The following is a 21787-nucleotide window of genomic DNA, read 5'->3' as shown; positions in this document are numbered from 1 at the left end:
TCCCAGGAGTCTAATTCAGTCCCTCTGGGCCCCAGAATCTAAAATTTTAGAAGCACCCACCCCATCACTCCATACTATGAGAAACATTTTTACTTAAATCTGAGGGATCCAGGGGCACAACCAGGGCCATACAAAGCCAAGTGTCTTGAACATTAGATCTCAAACGTCTCCTTTCTCCACCTTCTGAGCGGTAAAGGTCCCAGTGTGGGGACTCAAGCTCTAAAAGGCTGTTTTGCAGAAGGGCCAAGGCCTGGATGACCAACACAGCATGCCTCCCCACAAGCCACCTCTCATGTGTCGTGAAACATTAAAAAGTACGAGCGATGGTGCGACCACTTTGGAAAACAAATTGACAATCTCTTATAAAACCAGATATGCTCCCACCCTACAACCAAGCCATCCCACTCCTGGGGATTTAGCCATGGCCACCAAAAGACCCACACCCAATGCAGCTTTCCCATGATGACTCCAGAACAAGCCCACCCAAGTGCCCGTCGACAGGCGAGTGGATAAACCAGCCGTGCTATGTCCACACTGTGGGATGCTCTCAGTAAGAAAATGGAATGACTAGCCAAACATGCAGCCACATGGATGAACCTAAAAATCCTCACACGGAGTGACAAAAGCCCCGCAGAAATGAGCACGCACTGTGTGATTCCGTTTCTAGAAAATTCTGGACAAGGCAACAGTATTCTAGAATCAGAGAAACAGGTTGGTGGTTTCCTGGGCTGCGGGGCAGGAGCGTGGACTTTCTGGAGTGAGAAAAAAAGCTCTATCTTTCTTTTGTGCGTGTGTATTTATTTTTTTTATTTTTAATTTTTTTTGGTGGCACCTCAGGGCATGAGGGATCTTAGTTCCCCAACCAGGGATCGAACCCATGCCCCCTGCAGTGGAGGCACAGAGTTGTAACCACTGGACCATCAGGGAGGTTCCCAAAAGTTCTATCCTAATTGTGGTGGTAGTTATATGGGTGTATACATTTGCCAAAACTCATCAAACTGTGCCTTTAAAATGGGTGTATTTTCTTGTGTGTAAATTATACCTCAATAAGAAACAAAGCAAAAAGGATATGGTAACTCTTTCCACGTACAAACAAGGAAATAGCAACAAGCCTATTGAGTGAAAAAGGCCAGATCTAGAATAGTGGGCCTCATAGGCTACTATTTGTGTGAACAAAAAATATATATGAAGAAAACAAGGATCCATAACTACCCATTTGCCCTTTCTACCTTTTATTCTTTTAACAAATACTTATTAAGCATCCGCAGTGGCCAAGGCCTCTGCATTGGGGATATAATGGTGAAAGAACAGACAGATTCCTGTCCCCATGGGGCTTCCTCGTGGGAGGAGGGACAGGCTTCAACAGTTCAACAAGTAACTAATTGACAAGCAGCATGAAATGCTTTGATGGTGAAAAAAGGTTGTGATGACAGGGAAGAGCAGCGGGTGGGAAGCCTGTTTTAGCTGAGGTGGTCAGGGAGGGCTTCTCAGAGGAGGTGACATTTGAGCAGAGACCTGAAGAAGAGGGAACAGCAAGTGCAAAGGCCCTGAGGTGGGACCAGGCATGGTGCGTTTGGGGAACAGGAGGGAGGCCAGTGTGGCTGGAATGGAGGGAACGCAGGGGAGATGAGATCAGAGAGAGGATTGGGGGTGGGCAGCTCTGTAGGATTTATCTAAGTGTAATAAATGCAAAGTGAAACTATGGGGAAGTTTTTAGCTGGGAAGTGATGAATTGATCTCTGGCTGAGTGAGGGCAGGGAGGGGGCAAGGAAACAATGAGGAAGAAGATGGGGGTGGGCAGGACCAGGGTGGGGCCATAGAGTGACTGGTCGAGGACAGATTTAATATCTTTGCTGATTTGACAGAGAGGAAAGGCTTGATTAGACTTGAGGGTTGAGCAATGGGCAGAAGAAGGTGGCACCATTTGCAGAGAGGGGAAAACGAGGTCAGAACAGATTGAGGGCGAAGAGTGGGCAGGAAATCAAGTATTCTATCTCAGGTGTCAGTACCGGACATCTAAAGGGGTGATGGGAATTCCCTGGCAGTCCAGTGGTTAGGACTCCGAGCTCTCACTGCCGAGGGCCGGGGTTCAATCCCTGGTTGCGAAACAAAGATCCCACAAGCCGCCAACAAAACAAAACAAACAATAGCAATAATGGACCACTTACTGTGTGCCTGGCACTATGTGCTCTATGTCTGTTAATCAAATGCACCCTCTAAGGTAGGTATTATCATTAAACCTATTTCACAGATGAAGAAACTGAGGCACAGAGAGGTGACGTGTCCTGCCCAAGGTCACACAGCCAGAAAGTGGCAGAGCTGGGATTTGAACCCCCGCTGTCTGGCCCCAGAGTCTGCATCCCCAGGGAGGGGAGGGTGGCCCAGGTTAGGGTCCAAGCTCCTCATGCTAGTGTCCAACTCCCAGCATCATAATCCTTTTCAGCAGCCATCTGACCATGGCTCTGCTCTCCCTGAAACCCTTCCCGGCTCCTCAGACCACCCCCCTCCCCCACCCAGATAAGATTCTAGTTTGCAGCCCCATTTCTAAGTCATCGAGTTGGTCCCAGTGCACCTCAACCCCACCCCTGCTCCTCTCTTTACATCCCAGCAGCTCTGAATTCCACTTATAAGAAGACTCAGAGCTCTTGGGAAAATGACAGGATGAAGCCAGTGCTGGGCACGGTGACAGGGAAGCCTGGGTGGGCTCAGTCTTCTGCCGGAGGTGGGAAGTCAGGCTGGAGTCTGCTGCTCGGTCTGCCCCATCGCACAGTGGATTCATCTCCTATGGCTGCTGTGACGAATTAGCACACGCTTGGTGGCTTAAACAACAGAAATGTATTCTCTCATGGTTCTAGAAGCCAAAAGTCTGAAATCAAGTTGGCAGACAGCACTCACTCCAGAGGCTCTAGGAGAGAAGCCTTCCTCGCCTCTCCCAGCTCCTGGTGGCAGCCGGCATTCCTTGGTTTGTGGTCGAATCACTCCAGTCTCTGCCTCCGTGGTCACGTTGCCTCCTTCGCTCTCAAATTTCCCTCTGTCTCACTCTTATAAGGACACATTGAATTTAGGGCTCTTCCAGATAATCCAGGATGATCTTCTCATCTCAAGGTCCCCAACCTAATTATAGCTACAAAGACCCTCTTTCCAAAAAAGGAAGCACTCACAGGTTCCGGGGATTAGGATGGGAACATATCTTTTGGGGGGACCATCAGTCAACCCACAATGGACAGGGATCCCTCACAGGGCAAGAGCAAAATTGGGGGAGGCAGGAGAGCCTGGTTCAGTGGCTCTCAAGTTTGTGTGTTAGAACAGGAAAAAAACAAAACAAAACAAAACAGATCGTGTGTTGGAATCCTCTGGAGCGCTTGTTAAATGCAGGCTTCTGGGCTCCACACCCCTGCGCCCACCCGCGAGGTGATGCTGGTGCAGATCTGGGATCTTGGTGGTGAGGAGCTGCAGGCTGCCTGAGCTCAGCAGTCCTCACCCTTACTCCGTGTGTCCTTGGGCAAAGGACTTTCCTTCTTTCCAAAGCTTAGTCTATAAAATGGGGCTATCTTCTCCTCCCCACAGTGTACTTGAGGTGGCCCACGCTTTCCTCCTCACCCACTGTGAGTCCCATATTTTTGCTGGGCCTTGACCCTCCAACTTCCTTCTCACCTCAGGACCTTTGCACATGCTGCCCCTTCTGCCTACAAGGCCTTCCACTCCACGCCTCCAATGGATGCCTTCATCTCCATTCGGATGTCATCTCTTCATAAGGCACACACCCTTCGTGCTTTATTCTACCTAACAATACATCTCAGTGATTGTTCCCTATTGGTTCATATAAAGCAACTTGGGCCCTCCCCCACCAGGTCAATTTCCCACCCCCTGCCACACCCTGTTCTTTCTTTCTTGAACTGAGTGTGGTTTGTAAATACCTGTGAGTACAGGGGTATGTTCACTGGGTCATGAACTGTGTCACCCGGTGAGAATGTCAACCTCACCAGGGCAGGGCCTTGGGTGGGTTTGTTTATTATTTGTCCTCAGCTCAGGGTTGACACTGACTGGTTGCTCTATTTGCTGAGCAGGGAGGGCAAGAACAGGAGGATGAGGCTCTGTGCAGCCCAAGAACTACATGCAACCTGTGCAAGTCTAGCTCCCACGGCTCCTGCTGCAAAACCAGTATCACTCCCAGGAGCATCGGCGCGTCCCAGGGCCCAATCCTGCTGGTACAGAGAAAGAAAGGGGGGGGGATGTCCTGGAGGGCGGGCATCAGGGCTTGGAGGAGCAGATGGTGGCTTCTCCACCAGGGCTGCAGGGGATGGGAGAGCCCAGCCAGGTGGCTCTGAGGTGGGGATATGTGTTGAGCCAGCTTCACCCTGTAGGGGGCGACAGAGAGGTGGGGATGAGTTGGGGTAGAAGGAAGGAAATGAGAAGGGGTGGGAGGAGAGGAGGAGGAGGAGGGATGCTGGTAAGGAGGAAAACAGACATCGAGACAGAGTGATGAAGATGAAGACAGAAGGAAAGAGAGGTAGAGAGATCTAGAGAGGCTGAAGCAGACAGACAAAGAGAGAGATGCTTATGGGGACTGGGATGGAGTTGATCAGATCCAGAGGGTCAGAGATACCCACAAGGCATTACCTGGGACAGAGGGCAGGTGGGAGTCCAGGGGCAGGCAGGGGAGGCGAGGTGTACGCACACCAGTTAAATTTGCCAGATAGAACGTACGTGCAAGGTCTCTCCTGTGGCAGTGTTTAGAACAGCAAACAGCCGCAAGCTGAACGTCCTGAAGGTCCATCAACAGAGGCTGTTTCAGTGAATCAAGGTTGATATGCGTCACGGAATACTACACAGCCATTAACAGGAGAAAGGCTGCTTTTTATGTACCAACTGGGATCAACCACTAGAATACACTGTTAGTTCGCGAAAAAGCAAGGTGTAGAAGGATGTGTACAGTATGCTAACATTTGCGCAAAGTGGAACATATATCAGTATATGCACGTAGGTATTTCCTGGTATATGCATACATTTCTGAAAGCAGATACAAGAAACTTGCATCAGTGGCTGCCTCTGGGGACGGGGACCAAGAGGCTGGGGATGCAGAGGAAGGGAGGTTGACTTTGCAATTTATTCCCTTTGGAATCTTCTATATTTTGTACCGTGGGCTTCAGTTACCTGCTCAAACACTAAATAAGATTAAATGATAGAATAAGAAAGACAGAGGGAGAGAGAAAGTCGGGGATAAAGCTGTGGGGAAGAGAGGGATGGAGGAAGAAAGGGAGAGAGAGTTTAACTCTGTTTAATCCAGTAGTCCCCAAACTTCTGTAGATGCCTTTGGTCATCCGGGGAAAGGCTGTGAGGGGTCCCCACCTCCCCAAATGACAGGCCAGGACCCTATTTGCTGCCCCATTTTGTCCCCCCAGGCCTAACACCTCTCAGTCTTCTCCTGGAGTGGCAATCTCTCTTCCGGAGTCTCCTTTTTTGGGGTCTGGCCTAGTTGAGTTGACTGGCGGCCCTGGAAGACAGAGGTTGACCCTTTCCTGTTTAGACCTGTGGTCCCTCAGGTGCGGTTGTAAAGGGAGGTCCTGCTCAGTCTTCAGGAGGCTGTGGCATGGTGATGGCTTTGAACCCTGCCTCTACCACTTTCTTGCTGTGTGACCTCAGGCTGGCTTCGAGTCTCTGTTCCTCAGTCTCCCAGCTATAAAATGGGACAAGGAAGGTACTTCCTCGGAGGGCTGCTAGGAGGGTTGTGTTAGTTTCCTGGGGCTGCCACAATGAATTGTCACACACTGGGTTGCTTGAAACAGCAGAAATGTATTCTCTCACAGTTCTGGAAGCCGAAGTCTGAAATCAAGGTGTCAGCAAGGACTTGCTCCCTCTAGAGCTTTAGAGGGAGAAGACTTCTTTGCCTCTTCCTGCTTCTAGTGGCTCCCAGTGTGGTTTTGCTTGTGGCCACAGGACTCTGATCTCTGCCTGTCTTCACAAGGTCTTCTCTGAGTGTCTCAAGTCTACCTCTGCTTTTCTCTTATAAGGACATTCGTTACTGGATTTAGGGCCCACCCAGATAAGCCAGGATGACCTCACCTCAAGGTTCTTAATCACATCTGCAAAGACCCTTTTTCCGAATAAGGTCACAGTTACAGGTTCCACAGGGACACGTCTGGTCTTTTTGGGGGGTGGGGGTGGGGCAGGGACACTATTTAACCCACTACAGGGTTAAATGTGGTAAAACTAGGAGCTCAGCAAAGCGCTGGACACAGTAAGGTTTTGATGAATTTTAACTATTCCCTTGATTTTGCTTGGCCCACAAGATATTGTTAAATGTTTTTCATAAGTTGCCTACCTTTGAGATTCAAGAGCTTTCACATGAAAATGAGGATTTCTTGAGGAAAATCAGAACATTTTGCATCATTGGACCAAACCCCCGCAAGGCCAAAGGGCCCTGAGAAGTGACTGACCTTCGAAGGGGTGTGTGTGTGGCCACTTCCCCAGTCCCCAGTGTCACCTGCCTGGCCCTGGGGCATCAGAGTTGGAGCCTCCTGGACCAGATCTGTCCTGCTCACTGTTGCAGCCCCACCGACCAGCCTGAGGCCTGGCTCAGAAAGCCAGTGAGGGACCCAGGCCTTCATGCCTGGCCCTTGTAGGATGTGTGACCCTGGGCAGGCCCTTCCTCTCCATGGACCTCAGTCTCCACATCTGTGAAATGGGGCAAGGTGTGAGATGATTCCTGGGCCCTTCTCGTTGTGGGGCGTTGGCAGGAGGCAGGCACGAGTTTGAGGTCACCAATGACTTACTGTTGCAGATAAACTGCCATTCTCAATCCTGGCTGCACGTTAGAATTGCCCGGATAATTCTCATTTTATATGCCTATGACCAGACTCCAATCCGCACCAAAGGGGGTTGCCCTTTGCTTACAGAACAGACCTTCAGCATGGCCTTCAAGGCCTTTATTCCTCCCAAGACCCCTCTCTCATTCATTCATTCTTTCCCTTTATCTCACTCCTTCTTCCATTCTCCTCACTGGGAGCCATTCTGTTCCGTAAATGAGTCTCTTTTTTGGGTCTTGCCAAATGAGGACTATTCTTTTATGTCCACAATTTTTGATTTACAGACTTGGTTGGCTTGGTTCCCCATTCCCATGGGCACACTTGGTCCCTGGCTTCTGATGGCTTCACAGGAGCCCTTGCCTTGCACCTTCAGATCCTGCATAAATACTGCATGGTCCCAAGGGAGAATTTCTTTGGGAAGTCACCCAGGAGCGGAATTACTGGGAGGTACGTATGTGCGGCACTTCATCTGACTAAGCCAGACTTTAATTTTTACCAGATTCGTACTGTTAAAATGACAGCTCATCGCTGAATTTGCTTTTCTCTGATTACTAATGGGTTTGAGCACCTGCGCACATCCCTGTTGGCCTTTTAATTTGGTATAATCAAATTGATTTTTTCTTCATAATTTGTTTCTTTGGGGAGTTTTCAGAAGTCCTTCTCTGCCCCTAGCTCATCAATTATTTTCCTCTATCAACTTTATAGTTTACCTTTCACAGTGTTTTGTTTTGTTTATTTTTTTATATTTATTTATTTATTTATTTGGCTGCGTTGGGTCTTAGTTGCGGCATGCGGGATCATCGTTGTAGCATATGGGATCTTAAGTTGTGGCGTGCAGGCTTAGTTGCCCTGTGGCATGTGGGATCTTAGTTCCCCGACCATGGAACCCACGACCCCTGCATTGGAAGGCGGATTCTTGACCACTGGACCACCAGGGAAGTCCCCACGGTGATATTTAATCCAGCTAGAGAAAAACAGTCAAAACAGAACTGAGATAATAGAAGGTTTTCGTATTTCTACTGTCTAATCCTCAGCCACTGGCCAGAAGCAGCAATTGAACGTGTGAAATGTGGCTAGTGCAACCGAGGGACCGAATGCTTAATTTTATTTTATTTAATTTAAAAGTAAATAGGCACATGTGGCTAGTGGCTACTGCCCTGCACAGCACCGATCTCGGGTTCCCTTTCATTGTATTCGGTAGGGATTCAGTTTTCTTTTTCTTCATAAAATGAACCAATTTCCTCAACACTATTATTAAACAATCTATTTCCCCCCATCAATTTGCTCCTGCATACACTTGGGTCTGCCTCTGGGTTCTCTGGGGTGAAGCCTGGCGAATGTAGTGAATAGCAGGGATGGAGGATCACGATTCTATAGAAGTGTTCTTTTTGTTTTTTTGGCTTTTCCATGCGGCATGTGGGATCTTAGTTCCCCGACCAGGGATTGAACCCGTGTCCCCTGCATTGGGAGCGTGGAGTCTTAACCACTGGACCGCCAGGTAAGTCCCAGTAATAGAGGTTTTAATTAGACACACAGTCACCCAGAATAAAGACTACATTTCCCAACCTCCCTTGCTGCTGGGTGTGGCCACGTGACTAAGCTCAGGCCAAAGAGGCAATGGTGAAAGCTTTGGGTCAGGTCCTTTAAAAGGAAGGGGTGTGCCCTCCTATTCACGTGGGAGAGGTAACAATCCTAGGATGGAGGAGCAGCAAGATGGAAGGAAGCTGGGACCTTGCTGACTGGGCAGGACTGAGTCCCCCCACTCCTTGGCCTCTTACTAAGAGCAACTGTAGATCTCAGCGGTTCTCAAACTTGAGGGGGCATCAGAATCAGGCTTCTCACTGCAGTGGCTTCTCTTGTTGTGGAGCACGGGCTCTAGGTGCACGGGCTCAGTAGCTGTGGCTCGCGGGCTCTAGAGCACAGGCTCAGTAGTTGTGGCTCACGGGCTTAGTTGCTCTGCGGCATGTGGGATCTTCCCGGACCAGGGCTCGAACCTGTGTCCCCTGCATTGGCAGGCGGATTCTTAACCACTGTGCCACCAGGGACATCCTGCACTATGCTTTAAATCTCTTTATCCATCTAGATCATGCGTATACTTGGCCAGGCTGTCACAGAAACAGTGCCCGGATTCCTGGGGGACTCAGGGCCTGTGGAGAGGGGTGCTGTGGGGTGGGGGCTGACAGTGGGGGTGAGGCAGGACTAGGTCGGACTCTCTGGCTCCTCTCCACACACTTCCAGCCCACAAACCAGGCTGAGGTCCCTGGTGCCGGTGACGCCTGGAGGGCTCTGGGAAGGGGGTTCCCTCCTTGGTCTCTCAGTGTCCCCAGGAGGCCGCTGCTGCCCCAACACCTCCCAGGGTGCTGGGAAGGACACACGCGAGCCCACACTGGCCTGGGGCAATCACTGCCCAAAATGCAGAAGCAGCGCCGTCTCCTGTCGGCCGGATTTTCTCCTCTCCCTGAGACCCAGCCTCAGCCTGAAGGGCAGGACACAGCCAATGGCATATTTCTGAGGCTGGCAGCTTCAGGTCCATCTGTCTTAGCCGACGCCCCAGCAGCCCATCTGCCTGTTGACCGGTTTCCTAACATCAGCTCACCAGGGATCAGTTCCTACCCACTGAACGCACTCCAGACCACCTTTAAAATAGGTTTCCAGCAAATGGCAGATTTGGCAAACTGGTCATCATGGCGCATGGACTGGTAAACTGGCTGCTTCCAAGCCTGGTGGGGCATCAATCCAGCCCTGTAACCGGCTGCTTGGACCTGGAACTCCCGCCCACCCACAGACACGGCCCTGGCCCTGAACTGGGCTGGAATCCTGGGGTCAGCCAGGCCTCCCTCCCAACCCTAGAGCCCCTCCCCATCAATTCTCTCCCCAAGACGGCCTGGACGGGGGTGGGGGGGCCTCTATGCACACTGCACACACACAAAACAAGAAACTGGTTTAATTGTAAAACTAAGTTGAGGGAGGGGCGGGCGGGGCTGCGCTGAGGGGGCAGGAACCTGATTCTTCAAGCAGTGGTCCTGTCCCCAGTGCCACCCCGCGGGACAGGGACCATCTGTCCCCAGATGGGGGCTAGAGTGTTATAAAATGACAATATAAATAGACTTCTAGAAAAGAGGAGGCTGTCCCAGGTGCAGTAGTCATGTTCTGCAGAGGCTGGGGGTGGGTGGGAAGCCCTGACCCCTGTCTCCGCGTCCAGCCACAGAGAGGGGTGTGGGGCAAAGGGAAAAGGCCACTCTTCAGACATTCATGATCGACCCCCGCAATGGCTCAGGGGGGAGGGGCTGTGGATCAGGCGAGGTCTCAGAGACACGCACTCGCAGGCTGGAGGACAGAGGAGCTGGACCTTCTACATGCACACACGCGTGTACACACACACGCGCGCACACACACACACACACACACACCTCTTTCGTAGTGTTGTCTCCACCCCTGGCGGCCCCCACTGCAGATTTCCAGTGATGGGAAGGCCGCACGTCCTTCCTGGAGACAGGACAACACTGGGGCGGGCCTGTCCCAGAGGGTTGGCGGGTCCTGGGAGCCTCGTGTGCTCCCACAAGTCCCTGCGTTTTTTAAAAAGTCACAAAATCAAAACGGCAGTTCAGTAGTAGGGTCCCGCACACCCCCCAGCAAGGAGGGCAGTGCCATACAGAGTGTCTCCTGGGCTGGGAGGGGCAGGGGCCGGCCCTCCACTGGCCTCTGGCAGGGCAGGGGTGACCCAAGGGGCTCTTTGGTTCAGGGTCAGGGCGCTGGGCCTCATCTGGTGCGGTTCTGGCGCATGAGGGGCACGATGCTGGCGGGCGGGCCCGCTTTGGCCAGGAATGGGTGCTTGAGCAGCTCAGCCGCCGTGGCCCGCTGTGCCGGGTCACGCACCAGCAAGCGGTCCAGGAAGCCCTTCAGGGATGGCGACACCTGTCAGGAGGCGGGCGAGAGGGTCAGGGGGTCTGAGAGCCAGCTCCACTGCTCACTCGCTGCGGGGCCTCAGTTTCCTCCTCTGTCAAATGGGCTGACAACATCTACTGCCTAGGGAGGGGGCAAAGAGGTCCCAGGAGCTTGGCCCCAGGGGCTCATTCCCTCCCCATTTACAAGGTTCGGCAGGACCTGGCAGCAGCTGGGCCCTGGAGGCCCCCCTTTCTCACCAGGCAATTCCTCCACCAGGAAGGCCCCTCTCCTGGATCTGGCTATGCTGTGTGCGTCTAGCCAGGCCAGCCTAAGCACAACCTCTGGGATGTGGGGTGGTGAGGGCACAGAGTTCACACAGACACTCGAGGCCTGGGGGACACGGGGGGGTGACCCAGCACACAGTAAGCGCCACCTTGGGAGGGAGCCATCCATACCCCAGTGCTGCCCACACCCAGCACTCTGCTTGGGTTCGGGGCTGGGTGGAGCCCTGTCCCCCAACCCCAACCTGCCTGCCGCCTGCTGGAGGGGCCCACCTTGTGCAGGTTCTTCAGTCGGGGTGGCAGGTTGTCCCGAATCATCTTCATGGCTTTGAGGGGTGGCTCATTGAAGTAGGGGGGCTCCCCATCCACCATCTCGATCACCATCACCCCCAGAGACCAGATGTCCACCTGCAGTGGGGATGGGGCAGCAGGGCTGAGCTGTGCAGGCATGGCCAGTGCTCGAGGGACACCCACAGAGGGATGGCCCTGGTTCTGTCTTTGCCTCTTCGCTCCTGGAATCCTTGGGCCCTGAACACCCTCGCTGATACCCAGCCTGCCGGACCCTATGCACTCCTCACCCAGGGAGCCCTCTGAAGGGTTCTGCCTACCCAGCATCTATCCCCTTCTTTTTTGCTAACCCCCCACCTCCCCCTGGGTTCCTCTGGAGAACCCCCTCTCCCCTACTTCAGTCCATGGAGCATGACCAGGTAGCCTAAGCAGCAGAGTCCAGACACAGTAACTGGTTCAGGAACGGGCACAAGACCCAAGCTGAGCCAGTCACAGTCAACCCTGAAACTTCAACCAAGATATTCAGGAAAACAGTAGGGCTCATAGGCAGGGAGATGTGTCCTGGAGTTGCCAGGGTCATGTCTGCTTTGACCAGGGGAGCACCTGCCTGAGTGAAGGCTACAAGGGGAAAATTCTAGGGACCCACAGCTTTCCATTTTGCTAAATCCGTTTGAGATGGTTTTGTCACTCACAGGCAGTCCTGACTGAGATGGTCCCTCAGAATCTCCTCCCAGCCTCCCCTCCCAGTGTGACCCCGCTCCTGCCTGAGGTTCCCCCAAGATGTGCTTCCAAGGGCACCCTGGCCAGGCCCTGGGTCAAGCCTTGTTGACTGACTGTGGAGGAATCCTCAGGGCCACAGGCCACAGCTCAAAGACCAGGCAGGTAACGGCAGGGAGTGAGGCAGGTCAGTGTAGGCAATAGAGATGGGTGGGGACTATGGCCAAGATGAAGGCGCCCTGCACTTTCTAACGTGGAGCAGCCCCTCAGCACCTGCTGATTGTTGCCGTGTGGGAATCTGGCCTCCCCGTGGCCAGAGCTCTTGGTTTTCTGACAGAGGATAAAATTCAGACTTTCACGTGAGAGCTCTCTTTTTAAAATGCTTGCAAGGGCGTCTTCAGAGCACATCGGCCAGTTTGTGGCCTCTGCCCCAGGCTGACAGGCAGGGCCAGGGCCACTTCTGCTCAGCATTCTGTTCCCATTGCTAAGCACTGGCCTGGCTCCAAACTAGAACCCAGTCAGCAATGAGTGCACACAGGCATGCCCACTTCTCCCCCAAAACTGTCCCCAGGGACTGAGCCCCCTCACCCCCAGCACTCTGGCTGTTCCGGACTGTCACAGCGTAAACCAGTGCCGAGAGCGGGATGACCGGCCGCCTCTGGCTCACCTCTGGCCCGTAGGGGAGGCGGGAGATGAGCTCCGGGGCCATCCAGTAGGGCGTGCCGACCAGGGACTTCCTCCGCGGCACCTCCTTGCTCACCTGGGCACAGAACCCAAAGTCCGACAGCTTCACCTGCAGTAGGACGTAGGCAGTAGGGTCAGAGGTGCTGGTCGGGGCAGGGTGAGCAGAGGCATCTACCTATTTGATTCCTTGGCCTCGGACGTGCTGGGTCTCCACGATGCTGCCCAGAGGTTACAGCCTCTGGGGAGCTCTGCCGTCTCCTGGCTGGGGCCCTCAGCCGTGTCACCTGCCCAAGATCGCACCATCTGCCTCCGTGACAGGGTCTGCGCTGGGGCTCTCGGGGGAAGTGGCCCGAGTCCCAGGGGTACCAAAGGCTGGGCGGGGGCTCAGACTGGGGCTGGCTCCCAACGCTGTGCCCTGGGCCCCTGCTTCCCGGCAGGAAGCACACCTTCAGCTGGCAGGTGTGAGAGGGATGCAACCCTGTCCAAGGCGGGTACAAGGGGACACAGCCTGCCTCTGCAACAGCTACGTCCCCAGACCAAGGATTTATACCTTTTTTGGAGCCGTGGGCCCTCTTCGGACCCTTGAGGACGTCTGTGGATCCTTCTACCCCCAGAGAGCACGCTCACACATGTCCCCCAAACACATCTGCAGACATCTTTAGGTGTTCGTGGACCCCAGCTGAGACTCCCGGTGAAACTGAGCCTTCCCCCCACCCCCCGCCTCTGCCGACTGGCTTAACTTTCCTGGGGGAGGGCGGGCAAATCACCAACAAGAATTCGGTGAAAGTCAAGGGCCCCCTCCCACTGAAAATCACGTTCACTCTTGGAATATAAAGGCAGGTTCCGGTCACTGTGAGGCTCATCCATGGACCTCAGACTCAGAACTTCAGTCCAGAAGATGGGAGACAGGACTGGAGTCCACAGCCCACGCCTGGATGCCAGGCTAGGAGCAGGTTCTCACGTGGCCGAGAGCTGAGGCTGGCCACCCAAATGGAGTCTCCCCTCTCTGGGCCCAGGGCTAGACTACAGTTCCCAACGGCCTGTGCTGACGGCAGAGCCCCCGCCAGCCTGAGCCCCCTGACCGCAGGGGGAGAGGCCCCACTCACGTGGACCCCTGACTCTGGACCGCTGCACGAGGAACGAATGAACTTACTCCTCCACACGCGACTGAACTAGGGGGTCAGAGCACACCCTACCAGCAGAGGGAGAGCTGGGGAGAGGCGGGGGAAGGCCAAGCCACCCCATTCCTCACCCTGCCATCGTGGGTCAGCAAGATGGAGTCGCTCTTGATGTCCCGGTGGATGACCCCCTGGGCGTGGAGCACGGACAAGGCCTGCAGCACGGCCAGGCACACGGCGGCGATCTGCTCCTCGTTCATCCTGCGGGGGTGGGGGGGTGAGTGACGGGGACAGACAGGCCCCGCCCTGGGGTTTAAGGGGGACACAACACTGCCCTGGGGTTTGAGGGGGACATGGCCCCACCCTGGGGGCCGGATGGGGACAGAGCCTGTTGGCTCTGAGACACGGCCCCACCCCAAGGGGTCTGGAGGGGGCCAGTCCTACCGTGGGAGAGGCCTGAGGGGACCCAGGTCCACCCTGGGGAGCCGGGGGAGACAGCAGGCTGGCTGTCACAGGGTCCAGCTGTCCAGCAGTACCTGGTGTGGGTGACGATGTCGGTGAGGGCGCCTCCCTCCAGGAACTCCATCACCACCCAGAGCTCGTCCCCGACCAGGTAGCTGTTGTACATCTCCACCACGTTCTCATGCTGGTAGTCCCTCATGATCACCACCTGGGCGTGAGAGGCCGGGTCGGCGCGGCGGAGGGAGGACCGCCAGCCCCCGCCACCGGAGCCCTCGCGCCTCCCTCTCAGCCTGGGCGTGGGCCCTGCCACACTGCGGGTCCAGTTCCACCCATCACTCCTGCTCATCGGGGTCCCCCTGGGCTGTCCTCCCATGGCCAAAGTCAAGAGACCTCAAAGGCAGCATGGGCCTGACGTCTGCACTCTATTCCAGGGGTGCTCCCGCCCCGCACACACCCCACACTTCTGATGTTGGTCTCTGACCAGCCCTGAGCTGGTCCGCGAGTGCCCCTGATGGCCAGGCTGGTGTTGGGAGAGGGAGCTGGGACGAGAGCGTCTAAGCACAGGGCTGAGACCAGAAGGCCAAGCGGGTATTAGGCAGGTCAGCTAAAAGGCGGGGGCGGGGGTGGGGGAAGAGATTTCAGGGGCAGGAAGGCCTAGCAAGGTAAAGCCTCACGGAGCTGGGGGAACACGATGCCCACAGGGGCCACGTTACACTGGGGCACAGCTGAGGAGTGTGGAGAGGTCAGGAGGCAAGAGCTAGAGTCGGACGACCCCGGACCTGACATCCTCCTGGGACTCCTGCATCAGAGGCCGGGGGCTGCTCCCAACACAGATTCCTCTCGGGAAGCAGCCAGGGGTCTGCCTTTGCAACACGCTCACTGGTAGTGAGCCCCCAAGGGCCAAAGCCTGAGGTCAGACAGAAGCGAGGCCTAGATGGGGGCGGATCTCAGATGCACGGCCAAGAGGCCAGGCCTTTGTCCTGAGGGCACCAGGGGGCGCTGCAAAGGGCAGTAAAGGGGTGTGGGGAATGCCCAGGGGGCAGGGCCGAGCAGCAAATGGGCTACACGGGGATGGGGACGGGGAAGGAGTGACAGGCTCAGGGCTGACAAGCCGGGGTGGGGGCCGGGGAGGTCCAGAGCTCTGGCCTGGGGACAGGCGTGGCGGGGCCTCTCTGAGACAGGGAACCAGGAGAGGCAGGTTTGGAGTACACGCTTTGGGGCCAGAATGGGACTTGGTGGGTATGAGGGGCCTGGAAGGCACGCAGAGGGTGGGGCTCAGGGGGCTGAGGGAGCCTGGAGCTGGGGCTCGGGGCCTGGCCAGGAACAGGACAGCCGTGGCCGTGGGTGTCGTGGGGACAGAGGAGACAGCCTGGGGAGGTGGGAGGTGTGACGAGTGAGGACAGGAGCCGGGCCCAGAACCCAGCCCTGGGGAACCCCATCCCCGAAGGCCCTCTCCCATCCTCACCCCATGTGCCCTCAAAAGCCATGGGGCGGAGGAGCCCCAGGAGGAGAGGTGAAGGGCGGGGGCGGGGGCAGCAGGCCCACCTCATTGAAGAGCAGCTCGCGCCTCTGCTGCTTGCGGAGGTCCATCTTCTTGACGGCCACCAGCCTGCCCGAGCTGCGCACAGTGGCGATGCACACGATGCCCGTGGAGCCCTCGCCGATCTTGATGAAGTTGTCCAGGTAGGAGCGAGGGTCGCCGGGGTCCACCACCAGTTGCAGGGCAGCCCGGAACTGCTCGTGGGACACTCGCTGGGGTTCCCGCTGTGGCGAGCGGGGGCCGGGGGGCCCGGGGGCGGGGGGCCCGGCGAGGGTGCGGGCCGGAGGGGCCAGCTGGGGCTCGGAGGCGTGGGGGCCCAGCACTCCAGGGCTGGGGGGGCCGTGGGCTCGAGCGGGGGGCCGGGAGGCAGAGGAGGACTGGGGGACGGCCAGGCCCCCCACCGATGGCCCATTGGGGGCCACGTTGTGAGGCTCCCCCTGCAACAGAAAAGACAGGCGGCTGTCAGTGGAGGGGCCAGAGGGACAGGGACCCCGGCTGCGGGACAGACACATGGTGCTCAGGATGGAGATGGACGGTGGGCTGGGCACGGGTTGGAGTCGGTGGGTGGCAACGGGGAAGCTCCGGGCAAGGGGACAGTGGGGCGGTCCTGGGGCAGGGGGAGCAGTTACCTGGGCGCCCCGGGATGGGTGGTCCGTGTCGGCCCGCGGGTACGTGTTAAAGGGCCGGCCAGCTGCCACTTTCGCCCCGCTGGCCAGACCGGCAGGCTGGTGGGGGGTGCCGACGTCGGGCCCAGAGAGGGGGCGCTTGTCCCGGGAGGACTCCTGGGGCCCCCCTGAGCCCTCCCTGGAAGACTTGGGCCTCTTGTCCGGCCCCACCCGCCGCCTGTCTCCACTGCTGCCACCCGCCTCGCTGCGACCGGCGACCCGGCCTTGACCGCCTGCCTTCTCTGGGCCCCCTCTGGCCATGGCGGCCTGCTCCACGGGCATCCCGTTTTCCTGGCGGGCACGGGCGGGTGGCGGCGGGCTGTCTCTCCGCAGGGAGTTGGAGCGCGTCACTGACATGTTCTCAAACTCGTCGAGCAGCAGCGTGAGGGCCCCATCCTTGGCGCCTTTGCTGCCCCGCACGATGGTCTGGGGTCCGGGGCAATGGCAGGGTGGGGGCCGGGCAAGGACGAGGGGGACACAGGACGTGTATCCGACACACGCGGACAGGACAACACAACACACACAGAGACAAGACAGAGACGGAATGAAGAAATGCCATGGGATGACGACAGGGCTGGGCGGTGGGCGGGGGGGCAGGACCAGGGAGGCCCCTGCTGCCCCTTCCCCAGCACCCAGCCATGGGTGGCAGGAGGGGAGCGGAAGGAGAACCTGCCCATTGGTCAGGCTGTTGCCCCCCAGCTGGATTCTCCCCCGTCTTTTCCTTGCTCTCCAGACTGGGGGGCGGTCCCTGCCCTGTGGGGTGCAGGGGAAGAAGGGCAGAGACCACACCACCCCATAATCAGCCCTGGAGAGCTGCAAATTACAGGATGCTGGGGCCAGGGCCCAGCTTGGCACTTCCTCCCCTGCAGCCCGCCAGGGCTGTTAACTCCAAACCACGCTCTCTGTTCCTCTGGAGGCTGAGGGTGGGTTAAAGGGAGAGTCACAAAGGTTTGGGCCCAAAGTAGAGGGCAGGAGTGCCCCAGGAGCAGGGCTGGCAAATGCGAATGCCCATGTAAAGCCTGTCCTGAATCCACCCTCACCCGCCATGGCCACCATCCTGATCCAGGTCACAGCCTCCAGGGTTCCCCCTGCCCCCGACTCAGCTCCAGGCACATTGGCCTCCTAACTGCTGCTAAAACACACCGGACACACTCCAACCTCAGGCACTGGCTGTTCACGTTGCCTGGAACATCTTCCCCCAAGTTTGCCCTGAGCTCTCCTCCCCAATGCACCCCCCTTTCAGGTCTTTGCTGGAGGCTTTCGCTGACCACCCGTAGTCTGAAACGCCAGCCCCTAACACTCCCTATCCCCCTCCCCTGCTTTCCTTTTCTCTAGAGCACTTAAAACCAGCTGACATAAAGCATGCGCACATCTGTCCATGGCCTGCTCCCCCAGTGCAATGATGGTGAGGGAGGCCATGGTTTCCTCCTGTCTGTTTCTGTTCTGGCTGCATCTAGCACCTAGAACAGTGGCTGGTATGCAGAAGATGCTCAATAAGCATTTGCTGAACCCGTGAGTGAGTGAGTAAGGCAGGCAGGCTGGGAGGAGGCTGAGGGGAGCAGAGCCCATGCCCCTCAGCCCTGTGCTGTCAATCACTGGCAGGCAGGGACATGGGCTGCCAGACATCCTAAAGCCAGAACCACCTCAAATGTGCAGAAACACAGATCCCACAAAACCCACCTACAGGCCACCGTACCCCTGTGGGGCCAGCCCCTGCCCCCTGCCTCTCCTGGGCTTGGCTGCCAGCCTGGAGGCCTGGCCTTGCCCAGGGGCCCAGCGAAGCAAGGGAGACACCTGGTCAGGGCTTTGGTGCTGGAATAAGAGGTCGAGAAGTCCCTGGGGGTTGGGGGAGGGTCTGGGAGGACTAGGGAGTTTTCCAGCCGAGGGCAGCAAACACAAGTGCCCACAGGGGCCCCAGGACAGTGCCAGCCCATGTGGCACCTTTGTGTGACTTAAGGTGCCCCTTCCTCCTGGCAGACACAGTCCCAGGTAGGGCTCGTGGCTGGCAGGCAGAGCAGGGGCTAGATTTTAGGAAGCGCCCTAGTGCGGGCATAACCAGCAGACAAGCAGCCACAGGGCCGGGTAGGGGATGGAACTGAAGTGGGCTGGGTGGGGCCTGCGGGCCCAGAAGAGCTGGCACCCCGCCTGCGGCGGCAGCTGCCCCTCCAGTGGCCCCAGCCGAACTGTCAGGAGAAGCCAGAAATAGAGATTTGGATGTGAAGTCTCTTGCTTTTTTAGGCAGTGGCAGAGAATTCAAAGTATCCAAAAGCCCCCTGCCTGGGGCACATGAACGCCTCAGTGGGCCGCCAGCTGGAGACCCTGGGGGAGAGCTTGCGCCCACCCGGGGCGGGGCAGGATGAGTCAGCCCTGGGCCTGCCCCGCCCCCGTGCCCCCCACCCCCACCCCCACCCCCGGGCACGCTGAGCCTGCTGACCAGCCCGCCCACCTCCACCCCTCCGAACAACCCGGGTTGCGAGCCCGGGGCCCTTCCCGGTTCCCACTGCCCTTCGGATAAAGTCCGTGCTCCAAGGCCGGCTTCGCAGGCTGCGGGGTGCCGCACCCCCTGCCCCCAGACCAGCCTCACCGTAGGCCACGCCCGGCACTGGGACCACGGAGACAGGAAGGGGGTTAAGAACATGGGCCTTGGAAACGGACCTTGATTCAAATCCCAACTCTGCCCTTTTGCTCAGATGGCAGGGAAAAAACCCAAACCAAAAAACCCCCAATGCTTCACGTGGGCCGCTTCCTCCACTAAAAGCCCTGCCTCTCCACCATTTGCCCGAATGACTCCTCCTCGTCCTTGGCCGTCAGGGCTCAGCTAGGGTGTCCCCGCCTCCAAGAGGCTGGCCTGGACCCTGGGGCTGGTCAGGAGCCCGCCCTGGGCTCCCCCAGCCCAGCCCTGAGCACTTGGGGCAGTCGCCATGAGGGAACGAGTCTGTCCCTCGCCCTGAGATGGGAGCCCGGTGAAGGCCCAGGACAAGTCTGTGGTGCTGGACACCGGAGCACAGAGCTCAGGGCGCGAGGCTCCAGGACAGGAGCACGACTTGGGGCTGGTGTGGGGGACTGTCGGAGGGTCAAGGTCAGTGTAGGGTTCTCAGCAAGGTAAGGGGGGGGGCGGTCAGCGTTGAGGCCAAGTGAGAGATCGGTGGGTGGAGGGGTGAGTGAAAGGTGAGGATTGGGCCGTGTCTGTGTGGAGGTCAGCAAGGGAGGCGGAGGTGTTGGCCGCAGGGTCAAGTGTGGGGTTGGGGGCTGGGGTCACCCCGAGGGGGTTGGTGTGGGTCAGGAGAGGCGGTGGTGGGCACCAGCATACCTTGGGGGCCCCAGGCTGGATGGAGGTGATGCAGGCGGGGTCGACGAGGGGCTTGGGCCGGCGAGCTGACTCCTCGATCAGGCTCTGCCACTGGCGGGGCAGCCCCGTGAACTTCTGCTCGTGCTGGTCGAAGCCCGTATGCACGCGGTGCTCGAAGTTAGACGGTGCCGAGATCTCGACCCGCTTCTTCTTCTTCCCAAACATGGCGCCAGGCTCTCAGCGTGGTGAGGGCACAGACTTGGGCTCCTGCCGGCAGGCCTGTGGGAGGGGACGGCTCGCCAGAACCTGCTATTTCTCCTTGATCCTCTGGCCCCGCCCTGGTCCTATCCATCCTCCTCTCCTCCCTGGTCTCCCCACTCCCCCCAGCCCCCTCCCCAGTCTGTCCCCCACATGCAGCCCAAGGGACCCCATGAACACCCGAGTCAGGCCCCTTGCTCAGAGCCCTCCTGTGGCTCCACCTCACTCAGGGGAGAAGCTCAGTCCTCCGGTGGCCCGCCCCACACGACCTGCCCCGTCACTTCTCTGCTCTCATCTCTCCCTCTCACACTGGCTCACACTGGCTTCCGAACCTCAGGGACTTGCACTGGCTGTTCCCTCTGTGGGGAACACTCTTCCCCAGTATCCACACACATGGTCCCCTCCCTCCCTTCCTTCAGGTGTCAGAGTCGTTGGTGACTCCTTTCCTGAACACCCCAAGAAAAAGAGCCCCCATTCCCCACTGTCCTTCCATCACATTTCGTAGCATGTTTAACTTCTGGAAATTCTGCTGCTCAGTCTTGTGTTTACTAGTTCAGTGTTTACAACCCCCATCACTAGACTTTCAGTGCCCCAGGCCAGGTCTCACCTGCCCAGTTTCCTGGCGTCCCACTCCCTTGTCTCGGCCACGCCCAGCACACAGTATGGGCTCAGTGACTGGTTCCTAAAGGCCCACCGACACTATCCCTGCTTTGCCAGCCTGCACTCTGGGCTGGAAGCACCACATACCTTTGGTTACTTGTTCAACAAATGGTTACCAAGCCCCTGTCCTATGCATGACCCCTAGGCAGCCTCACTGCTATAGGCCCACTTTACAGATGAGGAGACTGAGGCTCAGAGGAGGGAAGTTCCTCACCAAGATCACAGAGCGGGGAAAGAGCCACTTCATAACAGTTACTAACAGACCAAACAGTCCCTGTCTTTAGGGCCTGTGGTCTCCAGTCCTGTACTCAGAACAGTACCAGCACAGAGTAAATGCTCAATGAAAGCTGATTTAAAAACCAAAGGGGCCAAAGAGGACATGTGTGATGGTGGTGTCCCATAGGGGGACCAGAGAAATGATGGGCAGGGGAGTCAGATGGCCAGAGTGCAAATCTCTCTCTGTCGCCTACTACGTGTGACCTTGGGCAAGTGACTTAACCTGTCTGTGCCTCGGATCAGCCCCCACAGGGCTGCCTGGAGGATTAATGAGTTAATACGAGCAGAGCTGGGTGCAGGGCTGGGACACGGAGGGAGGGCCCCGTCGGCATTTGCTCTTCTGATGATTAGGATGACTCCTAGCCATGTCTGGGGCAGGGGGGCCCAGGTGCTGCCCCCCAACCCGCACACGGGCCCTGAGTCCCACAGACCTGGTTTGATGCTGGCTGTGCTAGAAGTGCCCTTGGGCACGAGATGTCTCCTCTTGGGGCTTCGGGTTACTCATCTGTAAAGTGGGAAGAACACATCATTTGTCCATTCATTCGTTCGTTCATTCATTCAGCAATAGCTCACTCCTGTGTGCCCAGCCTTGTGCTGGGTGGTGCTAGGGATACTGCGGTGACTGAGACAGCCTCTGACAGCCCAGAGTGGTCGGCGCTGGGGTCACAGAGCGCCAGACCCAGCCTGGAGGGATGGCAGGCTGGGGATAAGGGAGGTTTCCCAGTAGAGGGCCCGTGTGAACTAAGACCCAAAGAACTAGGAGAAATGCACTGGGTGGGGATTTCTGTCTGGTTCATGGCTGGCTCCCCAGAGCCTGGCACAGTGCCCAGCACAGGGTCGGCCCCAAGCTCAGTAAGT

The 21787-nt window shown here is 57.3% G+C and overlaps 1 protein-coding gene across 3 annotated transcripts in view; it reads right to left on the bottom strand.

Annotated features, from left to right (window-relative positions):
* Positions 1-9734: 9734 nt before the first annotated feature.
* PAK4 (p21 (RAC1) activated kinase 4) overlaps positions 9735-21787 on the bottom strand; it is a 45875-nt gene continuing 33822 nt past the window's right edge. Inside the window, exons 2-10 of one of the 3 annotated variants that reach the window (XM_068528328.1) lie at positions 21361-21434; positions 19757-20014; positions 16411-16872; positions 15787-16218; positions 14316-14449; positions 13914-14040; positions 12645-12770; positions 11246-11380; positions 9735-10721 (exon numbers count right to left, since the gene is read on the bottom strand). In XM_068528328.1, coding sequence (XP_068384429.1) covers positions 10566-10721; positions 11246-11380; positions 12645-12770; positions 13914-14040; positions 14316-14449; positions 15787-16218; positions 16411-16872; positions 19757-19960 — 1776 coding nt within the window. In that variant the 5' untranslated portion in view covers positions 19961-20014; positions 21361-21434 and the 3' untranslated portion in view covers positions 9735-10565. The remainder of the gene's footprint in view (positions 10722-11245; positions 11381-12644; positions 12771-13913; positions 14041-14315; positions 14450-15786; positions 16219-16410; positions 16873-19756; positions 20015-21360; positions 21435-21787) is intronic. The other 2 variants (XM_068528330.1, XM_068528329.1) reach the window with 2 other exon arrangements.

This window comes from Eschrichtius robustus, chromosome 19, assembly GCF_028021215.1.
Source record: "Eschrichtius robustus isolate mEscRob2 chromosome 19, mEscRob2.pri, whole genome shotgun sequence".
Lineage (NCBI taxonomy): Eukaryota > Metazoa > Chordata > Mammalia > Artiodactyla > Eschrichtiidae > Eschrichtius > Eschrichtius robustus.
Note: the sequence above shows the minus strand (reverse complement) of the source record. Positions and strands in the feature narration are given on the sequence as shown.